Genomic DNA, 19,622 nt, shown 5'->3' with positions numbered 1-19,622 from the left:
CCGAATCGGTTCACTTGGGGAAGCATATCATGCAACAGCTGGGACGGCATAAATTACAAAAAGCCATTTGAAGGTCACTCGCAAAATTGGCAGTATAATTAATACATATTCAATAGATGTGGTGGCTCACAAAAACCACACGCACATTTCGCACCGGACAAACGGAAAACCAGCAACAAGCAATACGAGTCTGAGCATTGATTTGCTCGTTCGAATAACACGCACTGTATCATCAGGTCCGGTGAAACAAATAGGCAGCAGTCAACCTGCCTTGTGCATGCACTTGCAAACCTTATGTCGGCGGTTGTGAATACTTGGCGCATTGGCCCACGTCTGTGGCACATTCCACGATCACATCGCTCTGCATGATCAGCAGTACTCGGCTTAAGTCCACCAATGCGGCCGGTCCGTGAAGTCGAGGGTGCGATACTCGGCGCGTCCCGTCCTGCTGTTGCCAGCTGCGGTCGGATCACGCCCCTCCCTGCTGCTGTCAGCTGGGGTCAGGTCACGCCCCGCCGTACGGCTGCCAGCTGCGGTCAGGTCACGCCCCGCCCCGCTGCTGTCAGCTGGGGTCAGGTCACGCCCCGCCCCGTTGCTGTCAGCTGGGGTCAGGTCACGCCCCGCCCCGTTGCTGTCAGCTGGGGTCAGGTCACGCCCCGCCCCTGCTGCTGTCAGCTGGGGTCAGGTCACGCTCCGCCCCGCTGCTGTCAGCTGGGGTCAGGTCACCCCTCCCCGCCGCTGTCAGCTGGGGTCAGGTCACGCCCCGCCCCGTTGCTGTCAGCTGGGGTCAGGTCACGCCCCGCCCCGCTGCTGTCAGCTGGGGTCAGGTCACGCCCCGCCCCGCTGCTGTCAGCTGGGGTCAGGTCACGCCCCGCCTCGTTGCTGCCAGCTGCGGTCAGGTCACGCCCCGCCCCTCTGCTGTCAGCTGGGGTCAGGTCACGCCCCGCCCCTGCTGCTGTCAACTGGGGTCAGGTCACGCCCCGCCGTACGGCTGCCAGCTGCGGTCAGGTCACGCCCCGCCCCGCTGCTGCCAGCTGCGGTCAGGTCACACCCCGCCCCGTTGCTGTCAGCTGGGGTCAGGTCACGCCCCGCCCCGCTGCTGTCAGCTGGGGTCAGGTCACGCCCCGCCCCGCTGCTGTCAGCTGGGGTCAGGTCACGACCCACCCCGCTGCTGCCAGCTGCGGTCAGGTCACTCCCCGCCCCGCTGCTGTCAGCTGGGGTCAGGTCACGCCCCGCCCCGCTGCTGCCAGCTGCGGTCAGGTCACGCCCCGCCTCGTTGCTGTCAGCTGCGGTCAGGTCACGCCCCGCCCCGCTGCTGTCAGCTGGGGTCAGGTCACGCCCCGCCCCTCTGCTGTCAGCTGGGGTCAGGTCACGCCCCGCCCCGCCGCTGTCAGCTGGGGTCAGGTCACGCCCCGCCCCGTTGCTGTCAGCTGGCCTTAGGTTGCGTTACGTGCGGCCCCCCGCCGGTCTGGTCTCGCCAACAGCAGGAGGTGGGCTCTCAGAGTGGCGTGGCTATCTCGTGTAACCTCTGAGGCAGGTGCACATCGGAGCGATGACCGGCGGCTACCGACGGCACGGCCTGTAACAGCGCCACAACAACGGTGAGGACAAGCAGGGTCATGAACAGCGTCACATCAGCGGGAGAGTGACAAGGGTCAGGAACAGTGTTGCAACGGCAGCAATGAGCGGCAACGTCAGGAAGAGCGTCGCAACATCTGTGCGAGAGCAGCAGGTCCAGGAGCAGTGTCACAGGGTTATAAGGGTAAGGGTCGGCAGGGTTAGGAACGGTGCCACAATAGCTGGGAACGAACCGCTGTGATTACGGGTTAGCCAGTGGTCGGTTGCACGTGTTGTGAGTGTTTGGAGAGCGACTGACTTGGACTGGTGGTAAATCTCAGGAGCGTCCCTTTTCACAGCCCAATTAGACGGTACAAGCTGCAGCTACACAGGGACCTTGTCCCGTCATATCAAACACAACAGCATTACCATGCGACCCAATGCGCTCACTGCATGCGCGTTGGTAGCATTCCGGCACAGCAAAGCGACTAGTATACGTTTTATTCCTGTAATATTGTTGCAATATTACATTATTATAGGATCTACTGTTTCCATCGCAACGAAATCCCCACGTACTGTTCCTCCAATTGTCACAATATTTGGCCCTTTTCACCCAAATCGACTGGTTATCAATGATAAATCAGCTCTGCTATTTTCGACCCCCAAAAACAAATTCTAACAACCATCATACAGACAGGAGCTACTGTCGAGTGCCGATAACATTACCATTCATATCAACAGCTCATTGCTAGTTTAGACGGCATTCTGGCTAGGAACATCTAAGCATATCGTCTTGCTATTTTACCGAGCCAGATGGCCTTGGCTTTAAGCAACTTTCCGTTGCCGAAGTATGTGCAAATTGCTATTTCATAACTTCATTTGCATTTTCCACCGTACTACAGGCTGCCGAAAATCCGCTGAACCGTATCAATTTAAATATCTCATTATATCAATCTCGATTGTTATTGTGTGTCTACATCACGACACACATTTCATTTTCTAGTCACACGTGCAAGAGGCATCACATCCTCAGCAATTTGTTCAGCTTTGATGCTTTCTCATGGGATGGTCCTTTGGCTTATAGGCCCCAGAACTTGCCACTCTGGGCACACCGGAATATCGCCGCGGCCGCGATCAGCTGGGCCGCAGCTTACTTGAGACGCACCCTGGCTGGTGCCCCAGAGTCGTGCCATCCGCCGGTCCGTCCAGCGGCAGCTTACTTGAGACGCACCCTGGCTGGTGCCCTAGAGTCGCGCCATCCGCCGGTCCGTCCAGCGGGAGGTTACTTGAGACACACCCTGGCTGGTGCCCCGGAGCCGCGCCATCCGCCGGTCCGTCCAGCGGCAGCTTACTTGAGACGCACCCTGGCTGGTGCCCTAGAGTCGCGCCATCCGCCGGTCCGTCCAGCGGCAGCTTACTTGAGACGCACCCTGGCTGGTGCCCTAGAGTCGCGCCATCCGCCGCTCCGTCCAGCGGCAGCTTACTTGAGACGCACCCTGGCTGGTGCCCTAGAGTCGCGCCATCCGTCGGTCCGTCCAGCGGCAGCTTACTTGAGACGCACCCTGGCTGGTGCCCTAGAGTCGTGCCATCCGCCGGTCCGTCCAGCGGCAGCTTACTTGAGACGCACCCTGGCTGGTGCCCCGGAGCCGCGCCACCGCCGGTCCGTCCAGCGGCAGCTTACTTGAGACGCACCCTGGCTGGTGCCCTAGAGTCGTGCCATCCGCCGGTCCGTCCAGCGGCAGCTTACTTGAGACGCACCCTCGCTGGTGCCCCGGAGCCGCGCCATCCGCCGGTCCGCCCAGCGGCAGCTTACTTGAAACACACCCTGGCTGGTGCCCCGGAGCCGCGCCATCCGCCGGTCCGTCCAGCGGCAGCTTACTTGAGACGCACCCTGACTGGTGCCCCAGAGTCGCGCCATCCGCCGGTCCGTCCAGCGGCAGCTTACTTGAGACACACCCTGGCTGGTGCCCCGGAGCCGCGCCATCCGCCGGTCCGTCCAGCGGCAGCTTACTTGAGACGCACCCTGACTGGTGCCCCGGAGCCGCGCCATCCGCCGGTCCGCCCAGCGGCAGCTTACTTGAGACACACCCTGGCTGGTGCCCCGGAGCCGCGCCATCCGCCGGTCCGTCCAGCGGCAGCTTACTTGAGACGCACCCTGACTGGTGCCCCAGAGTCGCGCCATCCGCCGGTCCGTCCAGCGGCAGCTTACTTGAGACGCACCCTGGCTGGTGCCCCGGAGCCGCGCCACCGCCGGTCCGCCCAGCGGCAGCTTACTTGAGACGCACCCTGGCTGGTGTTCCAGAGTCGCGCCACCGCCGGTCCGTCCAGCGGGAGGTTAGTTGAGACGCACCCTGGCTGGTGCCCTAGGGTCGTGCCATCCGCCGGTCCGTCCAGCGGCAGCTTACTTGAGACGCACCCTGACCGGTGCCCCAGAGTCGCGCCATCCGCCGGTCCGTCCAGCGGCAGCTTACCTGAGACGCACCCTGACTGGTGCCCCAGAGTCGCGCCATCCGCCGGTCCGTCCAGCGGGAGGTTAGTTGAGACGCACCCTGGCTGGTGCCCTAGAGTCGCGCCATCCGCCGGTCCGCCCAGCCGCAGCTTACTTGAGACGCACCCTGGCTGGTGCCCTAGAGTCGCGCCATCCGCCGCTCCGTCCAGCGGCAGCTTACTTGAGACGCACCCTGGCTGGTGCCCCAGAGTCGTGCCATCCGCCGGTCCGTCCAGCGGCAGCTTACTTGAGACGCACCCTCGCTGGTGCCCCGGAGCCGCGCCATCCGCCGGTCCGCCCAGCGGCAGCTTACTTGAGACGCACCCTCGCTGGTGCCCCGGAGCCGCGCCATCCGCCGGTCCGCCCAGCGGCAGCTTACTTGAGACGCACCCTCGCTGGTGCCCTAGAGTCGTGCCATCCGCCGGTCCGTCCAGCGGCAGCTTACTTGAGACGCACCCTCGCTGGTGCCCCGGAGCCGCGCCATCCGCCGGTCCGCCCAGCGGCAGCTTACTTGAGACACACCCTCGCTGGTGCCCCGGAGCCGCGCCATCCGCCGGTCCGTCCAGCGGCAGCTTACTTGAGACGCACCCTGGCTGGTGCCCCAGAGTCGCGCCATCCGCCGGTCCGTCCAGCGGCAGCTTACTTGAGACGCACCCTGGCTGGTGCCCCGGAGCCGCGCCATCCGCCGGTCCGTCCAGCGCAAGTTGGCCGTCGGCGAGTCCGCCTCCGCCAAACATAATTCAATTACACTACGCCGAACACGAATTAACGCCGGTAAGATATTGAATAACTTCGGGTCTAAGCTCAACGAAGTCTGAGCGCCTTATTCAAGGGAGGCACCCGGTGTGCGAGCTTAATTGACCACCGGAGCTACTTTCATAGAACCAATTACTCTGTTACGTTGCAAGACGTAAAGAAGTGAAAGAAATCTCAACAATATTCGTGTAAAATGACATAGACGATCGCACAAATGGTCATGTCTCACAGTGTTACCATTATGACTTGAAACGTCATAGTCTTGCATTAGTACTATAGATGCATTAGCCTTTTCGCTAGCAGTAATGAATGGTCAATATTAAACGAACAATTCGTACCACCGGCTTCACTTTAAATTCCTTAGTTTGGAAAATCAATGGAAGTAACAACCGGTCGTTCTCTGCCACCCAGTCTTATTTACACCACCGCTTTCTCACAATCAATAAGCACATCAACCAACGCTGGTTCCTTCCTGGCGGTGACATTTTCAGCAGTTTTTATGAAGCTCAATTGTCAATTTAGCCTGGGTTTTAAACTTTAAGCTCATAATTAAGGAGAGCTTAAGAATGCCACTTGGACTGAGGACATCCGCGTTTGCAGCCTAGTCATTGTAATAACTGTTTCAGAAGTTAAACCAGATCACCGTCTTCTTAGGAATAGCTGCGCATCAATGTGTGTGGTACCGTTTTCATGACGTAAATATGAAACGCGTTTCGCTGTGTACCACTCTGTTTTGGGCAGACTTTTCGGGTTTCCCCAATATTTTCGTGACAAACCCATGTGCGTAAAAAGGCTCGAATTAGCCATGGTGTCACCATAGGTTATAATATATTGTATGTATTCCCAAGTTCATTATACACAACAGATTCCGAACAGTATAAACGCTATCAAACTAAAAAAGTAATTTACTTTGGGGGGGGAATGTTCCTACCACGTATGTGCATGGTTATGAGCCCTTAAATGTGCACATCTCACATTCTAAGTGATGAGACGCTACACATTTATCTGTTACCATATGTAATGCCCTACTTAGATTTTACTTTCACTTTTCAGAACCAACATGGTTCAGTGTTTCAAGCTTCACTTTTTTAAGCTGAACGGCTTGACATCATTCCAGCGGCAGAAGTTGAAACACTAGACGAAATTTTCATAAGACAGCGTGACACTACGCTGTGGAAGATGCCTTTGATAAAAAACATTGTTGACTCACGCGACGGCCAGCGTTCCAGATCAACAGCATAAACGCACGTCGCACAAATGAACGGCCTCAACACGCAACAGTATGACATGAAGGCTAGCACCGGCCACCGAACGACAGGTACACTGTCTGAAACACGGCCCACTGATCAACTGGTGTACAATGTCCGAGCGCCCATCCCCACTGCAGCGCGCCGACCACGCCGGTGTAGCGGCACTAGTAGCGGTCAGAACACTTAAATCCCTGGTTGAAGTTGAGGTTGCTGGTGCCATGATCTCGGGGCAGCGGGTGCCCTGGCGCCATGATCCCAGGACAGCTGACACACTGGTGCCATGATCCCGGGACAGCTGACACACTGGTGCCATGATCCCGGGACGGTTGGCTCACAGGTGCCACGATCCTGGGACAGCACGCCCACTGGTGCCACGATCCCGGGACAGCAGGCCCACTGGTGCCACGATCCCGGGACAGCTGACACACTGGTGCCATGATCCCGGGACGGTTGGCTCACAGGTGCCACGATCCTGGGACAGCAGGCCCACTGGTGCCACGATCCCGGGACAGCGGGTTTACTGGTGCCACGATCCCGGGACAGCGGGTTTGCTGGTGCCACGACCCGCACTAATGTCATAGTGTCGGGACAGCCGGCTGTATCGACGCCCGGCGCGGTCGCAATCTAGTCACGGTCCCCCCCCCCTGCCCCCCACATTTCTCATATGCCAATAGTTACGGGTGTGTGCATTTGCATAATGGTATGGAGCCTGGTAGCCATCGATCAGAATATACATCGCGGTGTCGATATTAAGGTGATGGAGTGCGAACAGCGTCCATGGTCACACGGCGCGCTCGCGCCTTCGCCTTCCGTGGACGTGACAGTGGCTGTTCCCCTCTCGTCGCTACTCCCGCGGCGGATCCCGTCACAGTAGCGTCTGCTCCGCCATGCAACGTCAGCTGATGTTTCGTCCCTGTTCTTTACGTCTCTTGTTGAAGGATTATCACCCTTTCTGTCTTTTACATTACAATGTATGCACATATTCGAAAGATAGCCTTTCTTTCTGAGATACAACTTAAGTCCAATCGCTTGGATTGCAGCGCTTCAGGCAAATTGTATCTTAAGTTGTCATTTGGCGCGTCTAATATAGTTTGGGTTAAGCAAATGAATGCAGTCTCGGGCAGCCAGTAAGTACGTGGCGAATGTCATCATAGGACAGGACTGTCAGCCGAGGTCCATACTGTCATGACATTCGGGGAAAGGTAGTGGGCGAGAAGGTGCTGACAAACGACACTAATACACACACGTACAGTAATTGAGCTTTGACAAGCAGGATGAAGGCATAACTGATTCATGGGTGAGATATGCCACGTGTTACAACCAGTAGACACATTTCTATCGTAACGTCAAAGTCGCTGTTTTCTTTGCCGAGCAGCGGCATGCTTGATGCGTGCAATAAATGGGACGTCACAGGGTTCCTTTAAACTTAACGTAAGTAGACTAAATGATGAAAAACAGCCGTGTGCATTATTAAGAAAGGTCGATATGCTGTGTTTTACCACTGTGAAAAACATATTTAGAGATCATGCAAAGCCAGCAACAAAGTCGCGTTTAGGACAGCCATTTGCATTTTGGCACTTAAAAGATCCAGCGTGCTTTTCGCAAAACGGAATGCATAACATGCTTGTTTAAATTTAGAAATATACACACACACACATATATATATATATATATATATATATATATATATATATATATATATGCATGTATATATATAATGCATAATACGTATATTTATTGATCAATTCTTTAGCCCACTTCTAAGTTAATTGATGAGTATCTACGAGCGTAGACACTCGTAGCGTGACAAAACGATGGCAACACACCTTGCGCGCACGGCATGCGCGCACTTGCATATGCACGTAACCGCACGCAGACATACAGCCGTCACTAGAAGCCCGCACCAGCCTGACATTCTGGAGCCTGACTACACGCATGCGGCCGTGGATGAGTCGGTGTGCCGTGCCGAGCTCTACTCACTGGGTGGTGGAGTTAACAAGCGGGGTGAGTATGAGCTCTAGCGAGCCGGCGCTGTCTGAGCGCTGCGCGCGGCTGAGGCCGGCCGCGGCGCCGGCGCCAGCGCCGCCGCCGCCGCCGCCGCCCGGCCGCCGACCCTGCTGGTGGCACACGGCGGTAGTTAGTCACACAGCCAGCCCGCCCCCGGCAGCCGGCCAGCTATGTACACGGGGGGCGAGAGGGGGCGCCGCCCGGCGCGCGCCCGGCCCCGGGGCCGCCTATTCCCACCGCCGCGCGTCCGTCCGTGGCGATGACCAGCCGGCGCGGCGACCGACGTCGCCGCGCGGTATGAGCACGGCACCCGCTGTCGGGGCTGCAGCCGACTGAGCGGGCTTACACGGCTCGGGCGGCGACGCGGCGGCGGCTGATGGACCGTCGGCTGCCCGAGCGTGAAAGGTCTTCTCAGGGTGCACTCGGGGTACTCACCCGTTCACACGGGTGACGGTGTGAACGGAGCTTTGCCCCCATCGACTCGGCACAAGTGGTAACCCCCACGGCCTCGCGGATCGTTACGCATGGTGCTCAGGAAACTTTGGGATGCTTTGTGTGATGACAGGTAATACGTTACAGCTCCTTGCAAACTCCTACATTTTCTTGCAAGGGAAAAACGGGAAGAAGCACAAGGTGTAAACAGACCGGCAATGCGTCGTGGCTTACGTGGCAAACAATACGAACAAATTCCCGCCGATTACATAATTTTCCTATGAACGCAAGTTTGAAAGGCAATTTGGTCACCCTGTCAAATGCCTTAAAAACTATGAGGAGAACTAAGAAAGTTTGGCGGAGAACCCCGCCACTGAACGTCACTTCTGCTCAGGTTGTCAGCAAAGTGATCAGTAGTTGGCCAGTTTGCTTTGGTGTTGATTAGGGCCGCTCTACCAGCAATATTCACTTGAGCGCTATGCGATAGAGGAGATCTGTGAGCACTGGGGCAGGTCTGCAGTCCTAGTGGGCAGCCAACACTGACGGGCCATGCTTCGCACAACCGTGCGGGTCCCTTCCCTGGAGTTGGTGCGGGCGCCCCGGCACGGTTCCAACCGCGGCGGCTTTAAAGCCGACTTATGGCTAGCGGCCGTGGCAGACCCCGGCGAGACGGTGTTACGAGGGCCTGGGATAAAGCGATGAATGGTGAAAATCAGGGGGGATGCTTTTTGTCAATCATGATTTCTGTACTTGAGGATCTATTGTTTTACCCGGATCGCTAGATCTGAAATATCTCATCGCAATTAGCAGTCCAAGTCATGTGATTTCCAAAAACCGACAAAAACTAAATATGTACAGCGTTACTGGTGAAGCTGCATTGCCGAAGTACGTATATGCATTTTTAACAGTGCGATTGCGCGTAGGACCAGCCAAGGTGCTTAAAAATATTTTGACTCGACATGGCTGGTTAGACATCTGCATCAAAGTATCCTCGCCATGAGGCACGTAATTGGGAAAAGCGTGGAACACGAACGACCTCCAAACAAGCGCTGGTGCCATATCCACCACCAAGCCCAGCGTCCTGTTTCAGTGCAAGCAGCGCAGGCAGCACACGAACTCTACTCTACCGCCACCTGTCGATAGCAAAGAAAGTTTATACTTACGCGCGGCGTCGCGGTAGCGCTGCTGTCGCTCTGCGCCCACGTCCGCTCGCCGCGTTCCACACTCATCAGCTGCCGAAGCTCGGTCACAAAGCCGTTCAGCCCCGGCACGCCGCCTCCGCTCTCGAAGCCCGCGTTAGTGGTGCTTGGACAGTTAGTGACCGGCGAGGAGGCCGTGGTGGCGGCGCTGGTGGCGATGGTGGCGTTTGTGGTGGTGGTGAGGCCGCCGGCCGGCGCTGGCGCCGGGTTCTGGAAGGATGTGGGCGGCAGGATGACGTGGCTGGGCCGCGGCGCCGCCGCGCCCGTGTACGCCGAGAATATGTCGGCTGAGGACTTGGTAGAGGGTCTGGGCAGGGTCGAAGTGACCCGCCAGCCGGGGCGCGGCAGCGAGCCGGTGTCGGCGGCGGCTGCGGGCCGGGCTGCCGCCGGCGGTGGTCGGGGCAGCGAGGCGGTCCAAGCGGGCGGCGGCCGCGGCCCAGGGGTGCGCGAGCCAGGCAGAGCGCAGTCATAGAGCGGCGAGAGGGCCGGCGAGACGCGGTCCGACTCCGACGTGGCGGCAGCCGCGACCGCCAGCGGCGCACTACTCACACGGGAGGTGGCCGCCAGGCTCAGAACAGGCGACCCGTTCGTCATCCTGCCGGCACAGAGTTCACAGAGGTCACCGGGGTAACCGGGGTCACTGTCACGCTGGCTGACCCGGCCATGACGTCCAGTGTCAGGTCCGGGGTCTGACACTGTGACCTAGTCCGTTTGTTTGTAAGACGTCCATTAACCAAGGACGAAAGGTGGAGACACGTAGACGAGAGCTAGACAGAGAAAAGGAAGGTGGAGTGGGATTGGGGAATGGGAGAGACGGTGCGTGGGAGATGGAGAAGTGCTCGAAAGGATAATGGGATCGCTTACCCATTCCTAGCTGTATCCCGACATTAGTTTGTCGAGCGTGGCGAACTTTGAATATAAGCCCTTTGTACGAAGGGCTACATGAACAGCCACATTACATGAGTCACACTATCGCTGCGGTCTATCCGCTGACTTCCCCTCAGTTTCAGCCGCCGCTGACCTCCCCCCCTCAGCGTCAGCCGCTGACCTCCCCCCCCTCAGCGTCAGCCGCTGACCTCCCCTCAGTGTCAGCCGCTGACCTCCCCTCAGTGTCAGCCGCTGACCTCCCCTCAGTGTCAGCCGCTAACCTCCCCTCAGTCTCAGCCGCTGACCTCCCCCAGTGTCAGCCGCTGACCTCCCCCCCCCCTCAGCGTCAGCCGCTGGCCTCCCTCAGTGTCAGCCGCTGGCCTCCCCTCAGCGTCAGCCGCTGACCTCCATCACTGCCGGTCGCTGGCCTCCCTCAGTGCCAGCCGCTGGCCTCCCCTCAGTGCCGGTCGCTGGCCTCCCTCAGTGCCAGCCGCTGGCCTCCCTCAGTGCCGGCCGCTGGCCTCCCCCCAGTGCCGGCCGCTGGCCTCCCCCCAGTGCCAGCCGCTGGCCTCCCCTCAGCGTCAGCCGCTGACCTCCCCTCAGCGTCAGCCGCTGACCTCCCCTCAGTGTCAGCCGCTGACCTCCCCTCAGCGTCAGCCGCTGACCTCCCCTCAGTGTCAGCCGCTGACCTCCCCTCAGCGTCAGCCGCTGGTCTCCCCTCAGCGTCAGCCGCTGACCTCCCTCATTGCCGGTCGTACCTGGTGAACTCATTCGGCGACTCGTTGCCCAGGCCGGAGTCGGAGTGCTCGTGGTGAGCGTCGACGGCGTGAGCGGGCGGGGCGCCCAGGTGGCCGTACCGCGAGGCAGGCAGCGTCACCCTGCCGGCACGCGCGCACCAGCCGTCCAGACCAGATCGGCAGCCACCTCCTCGGCGACTGTTTGACATGCGGTGGCGGAACACCGCGCTGAGGTGCGCAGACAGCGGGTGGATCATGAGTTACACAGAGGACAAACCGCCACTCTTTGACACGCTAGCCTTTGGTGATGAGAGCTCGGCCGAATCCACGAAAGCTAACAGAAAGGGCTAATAGGTTAAGCAAAAGCCACCAAGCATGCGAGGAGAGCAACAAAGCACAACATGGCGAATGGTACTTACAAAGTGGATGGTATGTTAGTGATGAAAGACCGCGTTTCCCTTGGGTTCCGTTGGTTGTTAGTAGATAATACTACACCAGTTGGATGTCACGACCTGTATTAACATGATCTGAGACTGTACTTCGTCATTCTTTGAAATCATCACAGCCGTCATCTCACATAATTCGCATTGCCAGACTGAGCGTTGTTTGAGCTTGGCTTCAGGCTCAAGTACACCAGAAAAGACGACAATACATGAAATGCACAAAATGCATAGAAAATTCTACGAGTTAAGACTAGACAAACTAAATGCATGCGATGCAGCTGTTCCTCGTTAGTCTACTACCGAAAAGTTTGGTGAGATGCCAGGAGAGGCGAGTTTGGAGGCAGATCGTTAGAGCAGATGTACACATCTTACAGGGATGTACATCTTGTTAACGTCGGCGAAGTTACACCAGAGTTAGATGCATTGTTTGTAACGTTCTAAGGGTGGTACGTTTTATCGAAGTTTGATCGCTCTCAAAATAATCACAGGCACCAGTAATTTAATGTCATGCGCGGTTTCTCAGCTTTCCACTTTTCCGACTGTTCTCGCCATCGGTCCGCACAGCCCACGCCCTGCTGCACGTCACGTGATCACGGGTAAGCGTCACCAGACCGGCGCCGCGGTCAAGCCGTCCCGGCCCGCCAGGCTGTCAGATGAAGAAGCCCGGCAGCGGCCAGCCGTACCTGGCGGACGCGGCGCCGACCCCCGGCTTGCCGGGCCGACCGTCGACCGCCGGGGGCGCCGTTTGGACGGCCAGCGAGGCGCGGCCGGCGCGCTCGGCCGCCGTCGTCACGTAGTAGCTGGAGAGCGTGCCGCCGGCCGGCACGGGCCGCGGCCGGGCCGGTGGCACCGAGTAGTGCGCCGAGAGGGGCGTCGAGGTGCTGAAGCCGGCTTCAGAGCGGGACGTCGCCGCCGCCGACGACACCGGGGGGATGGGCGAGAAGGTGGCGCCACCTGGACTGGGTTCAGCGTCGAGGCGCGCCTCCGGGCCCGGCTCCTTGGCGCTGGTGGAGGACGACGCTAGTCAGGTGGGCTCAAGGTGTGCTGCTATCAGTGCGTCCGGCTGCCCACAGCGCAGCGCGGCGCAATGTGCCAAAACCCAGCTGAGCTGTGGTGTGGTCGTGGGTTCCTCGCGGTAGAATACCATGACGCATGTAAAACTCATCACGGCGTAAAGAACACCTTTTGTGCATCCCATTCGTCCACACGTGCGACACGTTTAAACGACGGCTGGTGCCAACAGAGCCGATGGCTTATATTTACTAGTTTCATCGTGAAGAAGAAACTGCTGACGAGTATAACTGAGCACCACACGTCCAACAGCGAGTATTGTGGAGCGTCGCGTTGAACCAACGTTACACCGGACACGCCCGCATCACTGCATCACTCACTCGTCCTTCTGCAGGCGTCGGGTGGCGTACTTGATCCTAGGCACGCGGGCATCCGTCTCAACCCGGGTGTAGGGGATAGCCTCGGCGCCGTCCACCGCCGGCGGGTCGATCAGCTCGAATTGGAGGTGCCGCCGCAGCTCAGCTGGCAGGCGCAGGCTGCGCTCCGTCTCCGGCGACCGCGATCGGGACCTGCCGGCTCAGCACAGCTCAGTGACCGACAGCTGCGAGTCTGGATGGCTGGGGATGCCCGCTCAGAGGTGTAGATGCGTGGTACCTAGAGCATCAGGTGTGTCAGGTCGTACGGGTGAAGGCAGAGACCTGGCAGGTCAGAATTGCTAAAGGAAGCGAAGCCACGACCGGCACCAACGTGCTCAGACGCCAACAGGAGATTCTGCGATGAGGTGTGGATAGCGGAGCGTCACCTAACCGCATCACTCCGTCCCGCCGTCAGCCGGTGCCATAACAGAGGAGAGATCAGTGCTGCCGTCAAACGGCCGTCCCACGCGCGCACGTCCGTCTCACCTGTGCTTCTTGACACGCCGCTTGGGGTGGTAGGAGAGCTCCGACTCGGTCTCCATGCCTGAGTTGAGGTAGCCGGAGCGGTGCTGGACGGCGGCAGTGGCGGGCGCAGCCAGCTGGCCCTCGGCCTGACGCCGCTGCACCTGACGCCACTGCGCCTCCGAGTCCACCAGCTCGTAGCTGGTGCCGCTCGGTCTGCAGCAGAACAGACGGTCACAGAGCGGCCGCCTGCCGACCGGTGCGCTCGATCTACCGCGCATGCGCAGCAGCTCCATGTTGATCGCGTCGAAATCACCGCAGTGCATGTGATGAGCAGACGGGAGGGCTATAAACATGCTATCGATCGTAGATGGCCTTGCTCAAAAGTCGGTGTTTGGCATCGGAGAATGCATAGTATTCGCAGATTTTGCAACAGTGATGTTGCCAGATCGGATGGTCACCGCAAAAATGTAAAACGAGCACGTTTGTCATGTAATGGTGCAACCAGATGGACATGCTGCTCGTGGCATCACGTATGCACTGCCTTCAGCAATGGTACATTGTGTGTCCGCTGCCGTTGATCTAACCTGCCTGTGGCGCCTGTGGCGCCTGGTGCTGATATGTGTCCCACGTGTTTTCCACTGGTGATCCGGACTGGGCCATCTCTTCATGCCAGCTGTGCTGTCCTGTACCGTCTCGCTCTGATCTATTACGTGTGCCGTCTCCCGCTGATCTGTCATTTGTGCTGTCTCCCGCTGATCTGTTACCTGTGCCGTCTCCCGCTGATCTGTAACCTGTGCCGTCTCCCGCTGATCTGTTACCTGTGCCGTCCCCGCTGATCTGTCACCCGTACCGTCTCCCGCTGATCTATTACCTGCGCCGTCTCCCGCTGACCCGTCAATTGTGCTGTCTCCCGCTGATCTGTTACCTGTGCCGTCTGCTGCGGTGCCGGCGGCCGCTGTTGCTCCGCTCCGACTCGGAGCCCGACTCGTTCCGCCGGTGACGGTGTTTCCGGTGCGACCTGGACGAGCCGCGCGCCGAGCTGGCGTCGCTCTCGTTGCCCGAGCTACGCGCGTGTCGATGCCTGGAAACAGACCTCTTTGTACCGCTGGCCGTGCCCAGTCACCTCAGAGGCTTGGCAATTCTAGGAACCAGTTCCTGGCAAAAATGTCTAATATATCCGACCAATACTCGACATTGGGGTTGGGAAGGCAATTCAGTGCGCAAACACCGGTCAGTACCTACTTCGGTGGCCCGTGTTGTTAGACACATGTCAGTTAGTTCCTGCACTTACACTACGCATTGGCAGTAGGCTCAACTCAGTCGTCATGTAAACTGAGCGTCTGGGACCACACCCGCCAGCTGAAAGAGAGCCCTGATCTGAGCCCCGTTCAGCCCCGGGCGACCGTCGACAGGCACGCCGTCACCACCTGTGACCTGTTGGCCACGGTCTGGGGTCGACCGGGACGCTGCTGACCTGCGGTGCGGCCGGCTGTCGACGGACGACTGGCTCTCGACGCTGGCGCTGCGGCGCGCCTTGCCGGCGGCGCTGACGCCGCTGAACAGGGCCGGCGCGTGGCTGGCGCTGAAGGGCGCCGAGCGCACTGAGCGCGGCGACTCGGGTCGCGACGCGCACTGCAGCGACACCGAGCCGGCCCGGCTCATGCTGGACACACTGACGGCAGACGGGGCGGACTGACACACTGACGGCAGACGGGGCGGACTGACACACTGACGGCAGACGGGGCGGACTGACACACTGGCAGCGGACGGGGCGGAATGACGCACTGACGACAGATGGGGCGGGCTGACACACTGGCAGCGGACGGGGCGGAATGACACACCTGATTGCGCTGATTGTGCGTTTTAGAATGCTTTGAGATAGATCAGGGTTTAAGAAAAAAAATGTGCCCTTATTCTAAATGTGTGTAATTTTTTCTATGTGTTCATCGACGTATTTGGGAAAAATGCTCAATTGCTATGCTTGGCATACCTTTGTACTGGTTGAGGTATGGAGAGAGCGGTACGACAGAGAGACTTTTTGTCAGTGTCGTCTTCTTGCCTTCTTGAAGCTGAAAACAAACAGAACTCCTTGAAACTGCGTGTGTCTGAAAAGCACCTGAAGTAGTACTCCTCACTTCCCTGTGACAGCCTTTTGCTGTCCAAAACCGCAGATTCCATCCTAGATTGAACTGTCGAGGCGACATAGGGCAGCCCAAACATCAGCTCAAGGTCTTGACCAACCCAAATCGTAAGCAATCCGTTTATATGAATTGCATGAGTGACTGATGTGGGCAGGATAATTGCCTTACAGCCGTCAAGTAGCCGTTTCCGTGGTCATTACATGCATTTGACTTTCAAATTGACGGACCCCAGACCAAACCAGTTTGCACAATGATCGTGCCTGTGCTAAACCGATCAGCACAGCTGCTGACAGACTTAATTGCATCGTGTGGCCACGGTTTGTTGTCCCTGCAGCAATCCATGCATTCTTGCTGGATGCACGTTAAACTGAAGATAATGCTTTAACTGTGGTATTTCTTGGAAGTCGTCTGCTTCTGAATTATGATGACTAGCTCCATTCATTTCTACAAGAAGTTACAAAATTGATGCAACCGTTGTTTAATCGTCTTGCTGCTTTTGTACACAATCGCCGTCATTTTTGACGATATTTACGCTCACTGAAAAGAGAGCAGCTAAACTGCAAATCAGTCTTCTTTCAGAAGCGCCGCAGCGGCTTTCAAGCATTGCAATATTTCTTCACATACAGCAACGGTGTTGTCGAACGGTAAAAGCGATGAAACGTTTTATCGGATTTATGCGAATCCATTCCTCTGTAACGCTCGCCATCTTTGTCAACCTAAAAACTGGTTTGTATCCATAATCTGGGATGAATCGTCACTCGTAAGAAAGGGTATGGATTTGCAAATAGCCGTAGCAGAGTCACATCAAAGGATTGCTATCAGACGTAAATGGACTTTTGACGATTGATTTGCCGCACGCGAAGCCTTCGGTCTCTTCAACGGGGCTTCAAATGGGAAAATCTCCCCAAGCCGAAGCGAGCACCTCGCATTTCTCAGCAGCTTTGTAGTGCGCGTTACTGGCCAGCCGCGGAAACGACAGACTGTCCGACAGCCGGCGGGGAGAGCTTCGCTCAGGACAGCTGTCTGCCAGCATCTGCCGCCAGCTGACGAGCTGTCCCGCCGCCGCCGCCTCGCGCGGCCTAACACAAATTAGCAGCGTTTCACCGGCGGACGTGCCATACAGGCGACGTACGGCCGCAGGCGGCGGCGCGCGGTCGTTCACACGAGGACACTATTCTCGCCCGCGCGGCGGGACCCGGCGCGGGCGGAGCGGGGGCCTGGGGCGGAAGCCTGGAGTGGTGCAGGGCGGGCGAGGATTTGCGGCCGGGGAACGGGGGCTGTGGTGATGCGGGGCGGAGCGGGACGGGAGCCTACGGTGGAGCGGGGCGGGGGCCAGTGGTGGAACAGGGCGAGGGTCTTATGTGAGATTGGAGTCTGTGGCCGGGGAGAGCGGGGGCTGTGGTGGTGTGGGGTGGAACTGGGCGGGAGCGCATGGCGGGACAGGGCGAGGGTCTGTGGTGGGGTGGGAGTCCGTGACCGGGGGGAGCGGGGCCGGGATGATGTGGGGCGGAGCGGGGAGGGAACCCATGGCGAAGCGGGGCGGGGGCCAGTGTTGGAGCGGGGCGGGTGTCTGTGGTTGGGTGGGGACCCACAGACGGGAGGCTGTGGGACTGACCGTGGTGGGCGGAGTCGCCGGCGCGACTGGAGGCGCTGGAGCGCCGGCTGGACGAGCGACTGAAGCTGGGTGGCGGTCTCCGATGCAGGCTGGCCTCCCGCTGCGCCTCTTTCTCCGTTCGGCCGCTGCGGAGGAGGGTACCAAAGCGAGTCAGTCGGACCCGGCGGAACGTCGCAAATGTGGCCCAAGTACAGGACGGCTAGCTACAGCCAGACACTGCACGGACTCGGCATCACAGGAGCAACTGCACCTCTGCGAGTTCATCCTATAGCGCTCGTGGTTCTTTAGCGAGGAGGAATCAGCGGCACTGCTAAACAACACACATTCAGGCAAAGATGGTCAGACGTTGATTCCGTCCTCTTGGGTCGAAAGCTCGTAGCTTTCTTACGCTGCGCACAGGGGCCTGGGCGACAGGCCTGGTGGCGCGGCGCTGGAGTCGCGGCAGCTTCCAGCAACCGGACATTACCATCGGAGCTGCAGCTCCCGAGCATTACTGCCTAAGCTGAAGCTGCCGGGAGAGCGTCGGGTGCTGCAGCCGGAGCTGCGGCCGCTGCCTGCAGCCGGCCGCTGTGCTCGGAGCTGCAGCCGCCGGCAGCACCCGGGTCACGCCGCTGAAGTGAATGGCCGCGCCGGCCTCCGATCGCGTGGGAATCTTTCTGCACCCATAATATTCGCTGGTTTGCACACAAATTGTTCCAGGACATTAACGTTCCTTGCAATCATAAAAGGCGTCTGCCGAAACCGGATTGAGCGAGGCGAGCCGGCCTCCGCGGATGGGCCGCGTCAGCCATTCGCTTCAGGTGCGGTGCAGCGCCTTTACGACGGCGCGGCGGCGCTGGCGGCGACCGGCGGCCCTCGCCGGCGAGGCTCCAACGGGCCCACGGCTGGCCGGGCGGCGCGCGCCCGCTCGCACGACAGCCGGATGACGTCATATGGGGCCCGTGGCCGCGGGCGGGCCGCCCGGCCGCCCACCCCCGCCCGCGGCCACCTCTGACGGCGCGCACGCACGGTGCAGGCAGGATCGAGTGAGGAGCTGGTGGAGAAGGGGGGGGGGGGGGGGGGGGGGGGGGGGGGAGGGGAGGGTGCGGCTTGGCTGCAGGATGCATTGCGTTGTAGGGAGGAACAAGAGCGGTTAAATTTGCACACTGCGCCGGCATTAGTCATCAGTGTCTGCGTCGATAGAAAGTATTGCTTTTGGAACATTCGGCCGGAATTACCCGGACGAGCGCGCCGCGCAATAACAAGGTCACACGTCTCCTGTCAATGACAGACGGCGTTCGTTAACGTCAGCGTCCTGGGCCGGCCGGAGTCATCGAACAATACACGCCGGCGGAGAAAAGTCTCGGCCGCGCAGACCGGTCGTGAGCGCGGCCAGGCCGCACGCCCGCCGCCCGGGCTCACCTGTAGCGGAACCTGGAGCTGATGGAGAGCGGCCGGCCGCCGGACGGCTGGTTCACCTGCACCAGCCGGAAGAAGCTGTGGTGCTCCACGCAGCACTTCCACAGGTGCTTGCAAGCGTCTTTGGATGGCGTCTCGAACCCGTACGTGTTCTCTTCGTTCTGCCGAGTGAAAGAGATGAGCGGGCGGCGCCGTGCTGATATGGTAGGCATGGCAGCGGACTGAATGCTTGCATGCCGTGAGCTGTTGCGCTGGAATGCTCGCGTTATAGCAGGAGAGAGCGATCAAATGCTGTTGGAAGGTCTCAATTGTTTTATTAAAGAAAGTTCCGTTGATGAAGAAATAATTATATATATATATATATATATATTTATATATTTATATATATATATATATATATATATATGTATGCATAATTTAGTACACCACTGATTCTGCATTAACAAGCTTCGTAATGCATCGTGCGAGGCTCTATCATTTTGTCTTTGAAGTCTCGTTCAAATTAATAATTGGGCGAACAAAATTACTGATGTGTAGGTCGATATCATTTCGTCCATTTGCGGCGGCCGAGGTCTAACCGATCTTGCTTGCGTATCTATATCTTTATCGCTTTTTTGAAGCAGGAGGAGGCAAATAATCCTAGAAAAGGTAGAAATATTTATATGACGCTAATACTTGAACGTGCATCAAATGCAATGACCAAAGGAAGAAAACAACTCGGGGACACATATTCACGTTGAAGTCAACGGTAGCTGACGCTCAACACTTAGCAGCTCAAGAGTTAGTACATCAGTTAGACTATTTGCTCAGGGCTGGGGATAATTCATTAATAGAAATGCT

The 19,622-nt window shown here is 58.4% G+C and overlaps 2 protein-coding genes across 2 annotated transcripts in view; both read right to left on the bottom strand.

Moving 5' to 3' along the window:
* Positions 1 to 1,498: 1,498 nt before the first annotated feature.
* Positions 1,499 to 12,385, bottom strand: LOC119100093 (uncharacterized). Its single transcript, XM_037223207.1, has 4 exons — positions 11,315 to 12,385; positions 10,081 to 10,284; positions 9,654 to 9,837; positions 1,499 to 1,579 (listed from the first exon to the last, which is right to left on the bottom strand). The coding sequence occupies exons 1-4, from the start codon at positions 11,548 to 11,550 to the stop codon at positions 1,499 to 1,501; spliced, it is 705 nt and encodes a 234-aa protein (XP_037079102.1). The 5' UTR covers positions 11,551 to 12,385.
* Positions 12,386 to 19,622, bottom strand: part of LOC119100092 (band 4.1-like protein 4) — a 31,880-nt gene continuing 24,643 nt past the window's right edge. Inside the window, exons 10-18 of the mRNA XM_037223205.1 lie at positions 18,786 to 18,943; positions 17,385 to 17,509; positions 15,619 to 15,697; positions 15,103 to 15,300; positions 14,554 to 14,709; positions 13,650 to 13,841; positions 13,128 to 13,316; positions 12,513 to 12,740; positions 12,386 to 12,419 (exon numbers count right to left, since the gene is read on the bottom strand). Of these exons, the coding sequence (XP_037079100.1) occupies positions 12,386 to 12,419; positions 12,513 to 12,740; positions 13,128 to 13,316; positions 13,650 to 13,841; positions 14,554 to 14,709; positions 15,103 to 15,300; positions 15,619 to 15,697; positions 17,385 to 17,509; positions 18,786 to 18,943 (1,359 nt within the window). The remainder of the gene's footprint in view (positions 12,420 to 12,512; positions 12,741 to 13,127; positions 13,317 to 13,649; positions 13,842 to 14,553; positions 14,710 to 15,102; positions 15,301 to 15,618; positions 15,698 to 17,384; positions 17,510 to 18,785; positions 18,944 to 19,622) is intronic.

The sequence above is a fragment of the Pollicipes pollicipes genome, unplaced genomic scaffold (genome assembly GCF_011947565.3).
Source record: "Pollicipes pollicipes isolate AB1234 unplaced genomic scaffold, Ppol_2.1 Scaffold_4881;HRSCAF=5763_pilon_pilon_pilon, whole genome shotgun sequence".
NCBI lineage: Eukaryota > Metazoa > Arthropoda > Thecostraca > Pollicipedomorpha > Pollicipedidae > Pollicipes > Pollicipes pollicipes.
The sequence above is the reverse complement of the archived record's forward strand: the minus strand, read 5'-3'. Positions and strand labels throughout refer to the sequence as shown.

What these genes read in the sequence shown, in the direction of transcription:
- LOC119100093 (XM_037223207.1), bottom strand. Translation starts at nt 11,550, where the DNA reads ATGATCCACCCGCTGTCTGCGCACCTCAGCGCGGTGTTCCGCCACCGC. An exon ending in TCGCCGAATGAGTTCACCAG is followed by an intron (nt 10,285 to 11,314) that starts GTACGACCGGCA and finishes CTGTGCCGGCAG; the next exon opens with GATGACGAACGGGTCGCCTG. An exon ending in GCCTCGCTGCCCCGACCACC is followed by an intron (nt 9,838 to 10,080) that starts GCCGGCGGCAGC and finishes CATCGCCACCAG; the next exon opens with CGCCGCCACCACGGCCTCCT.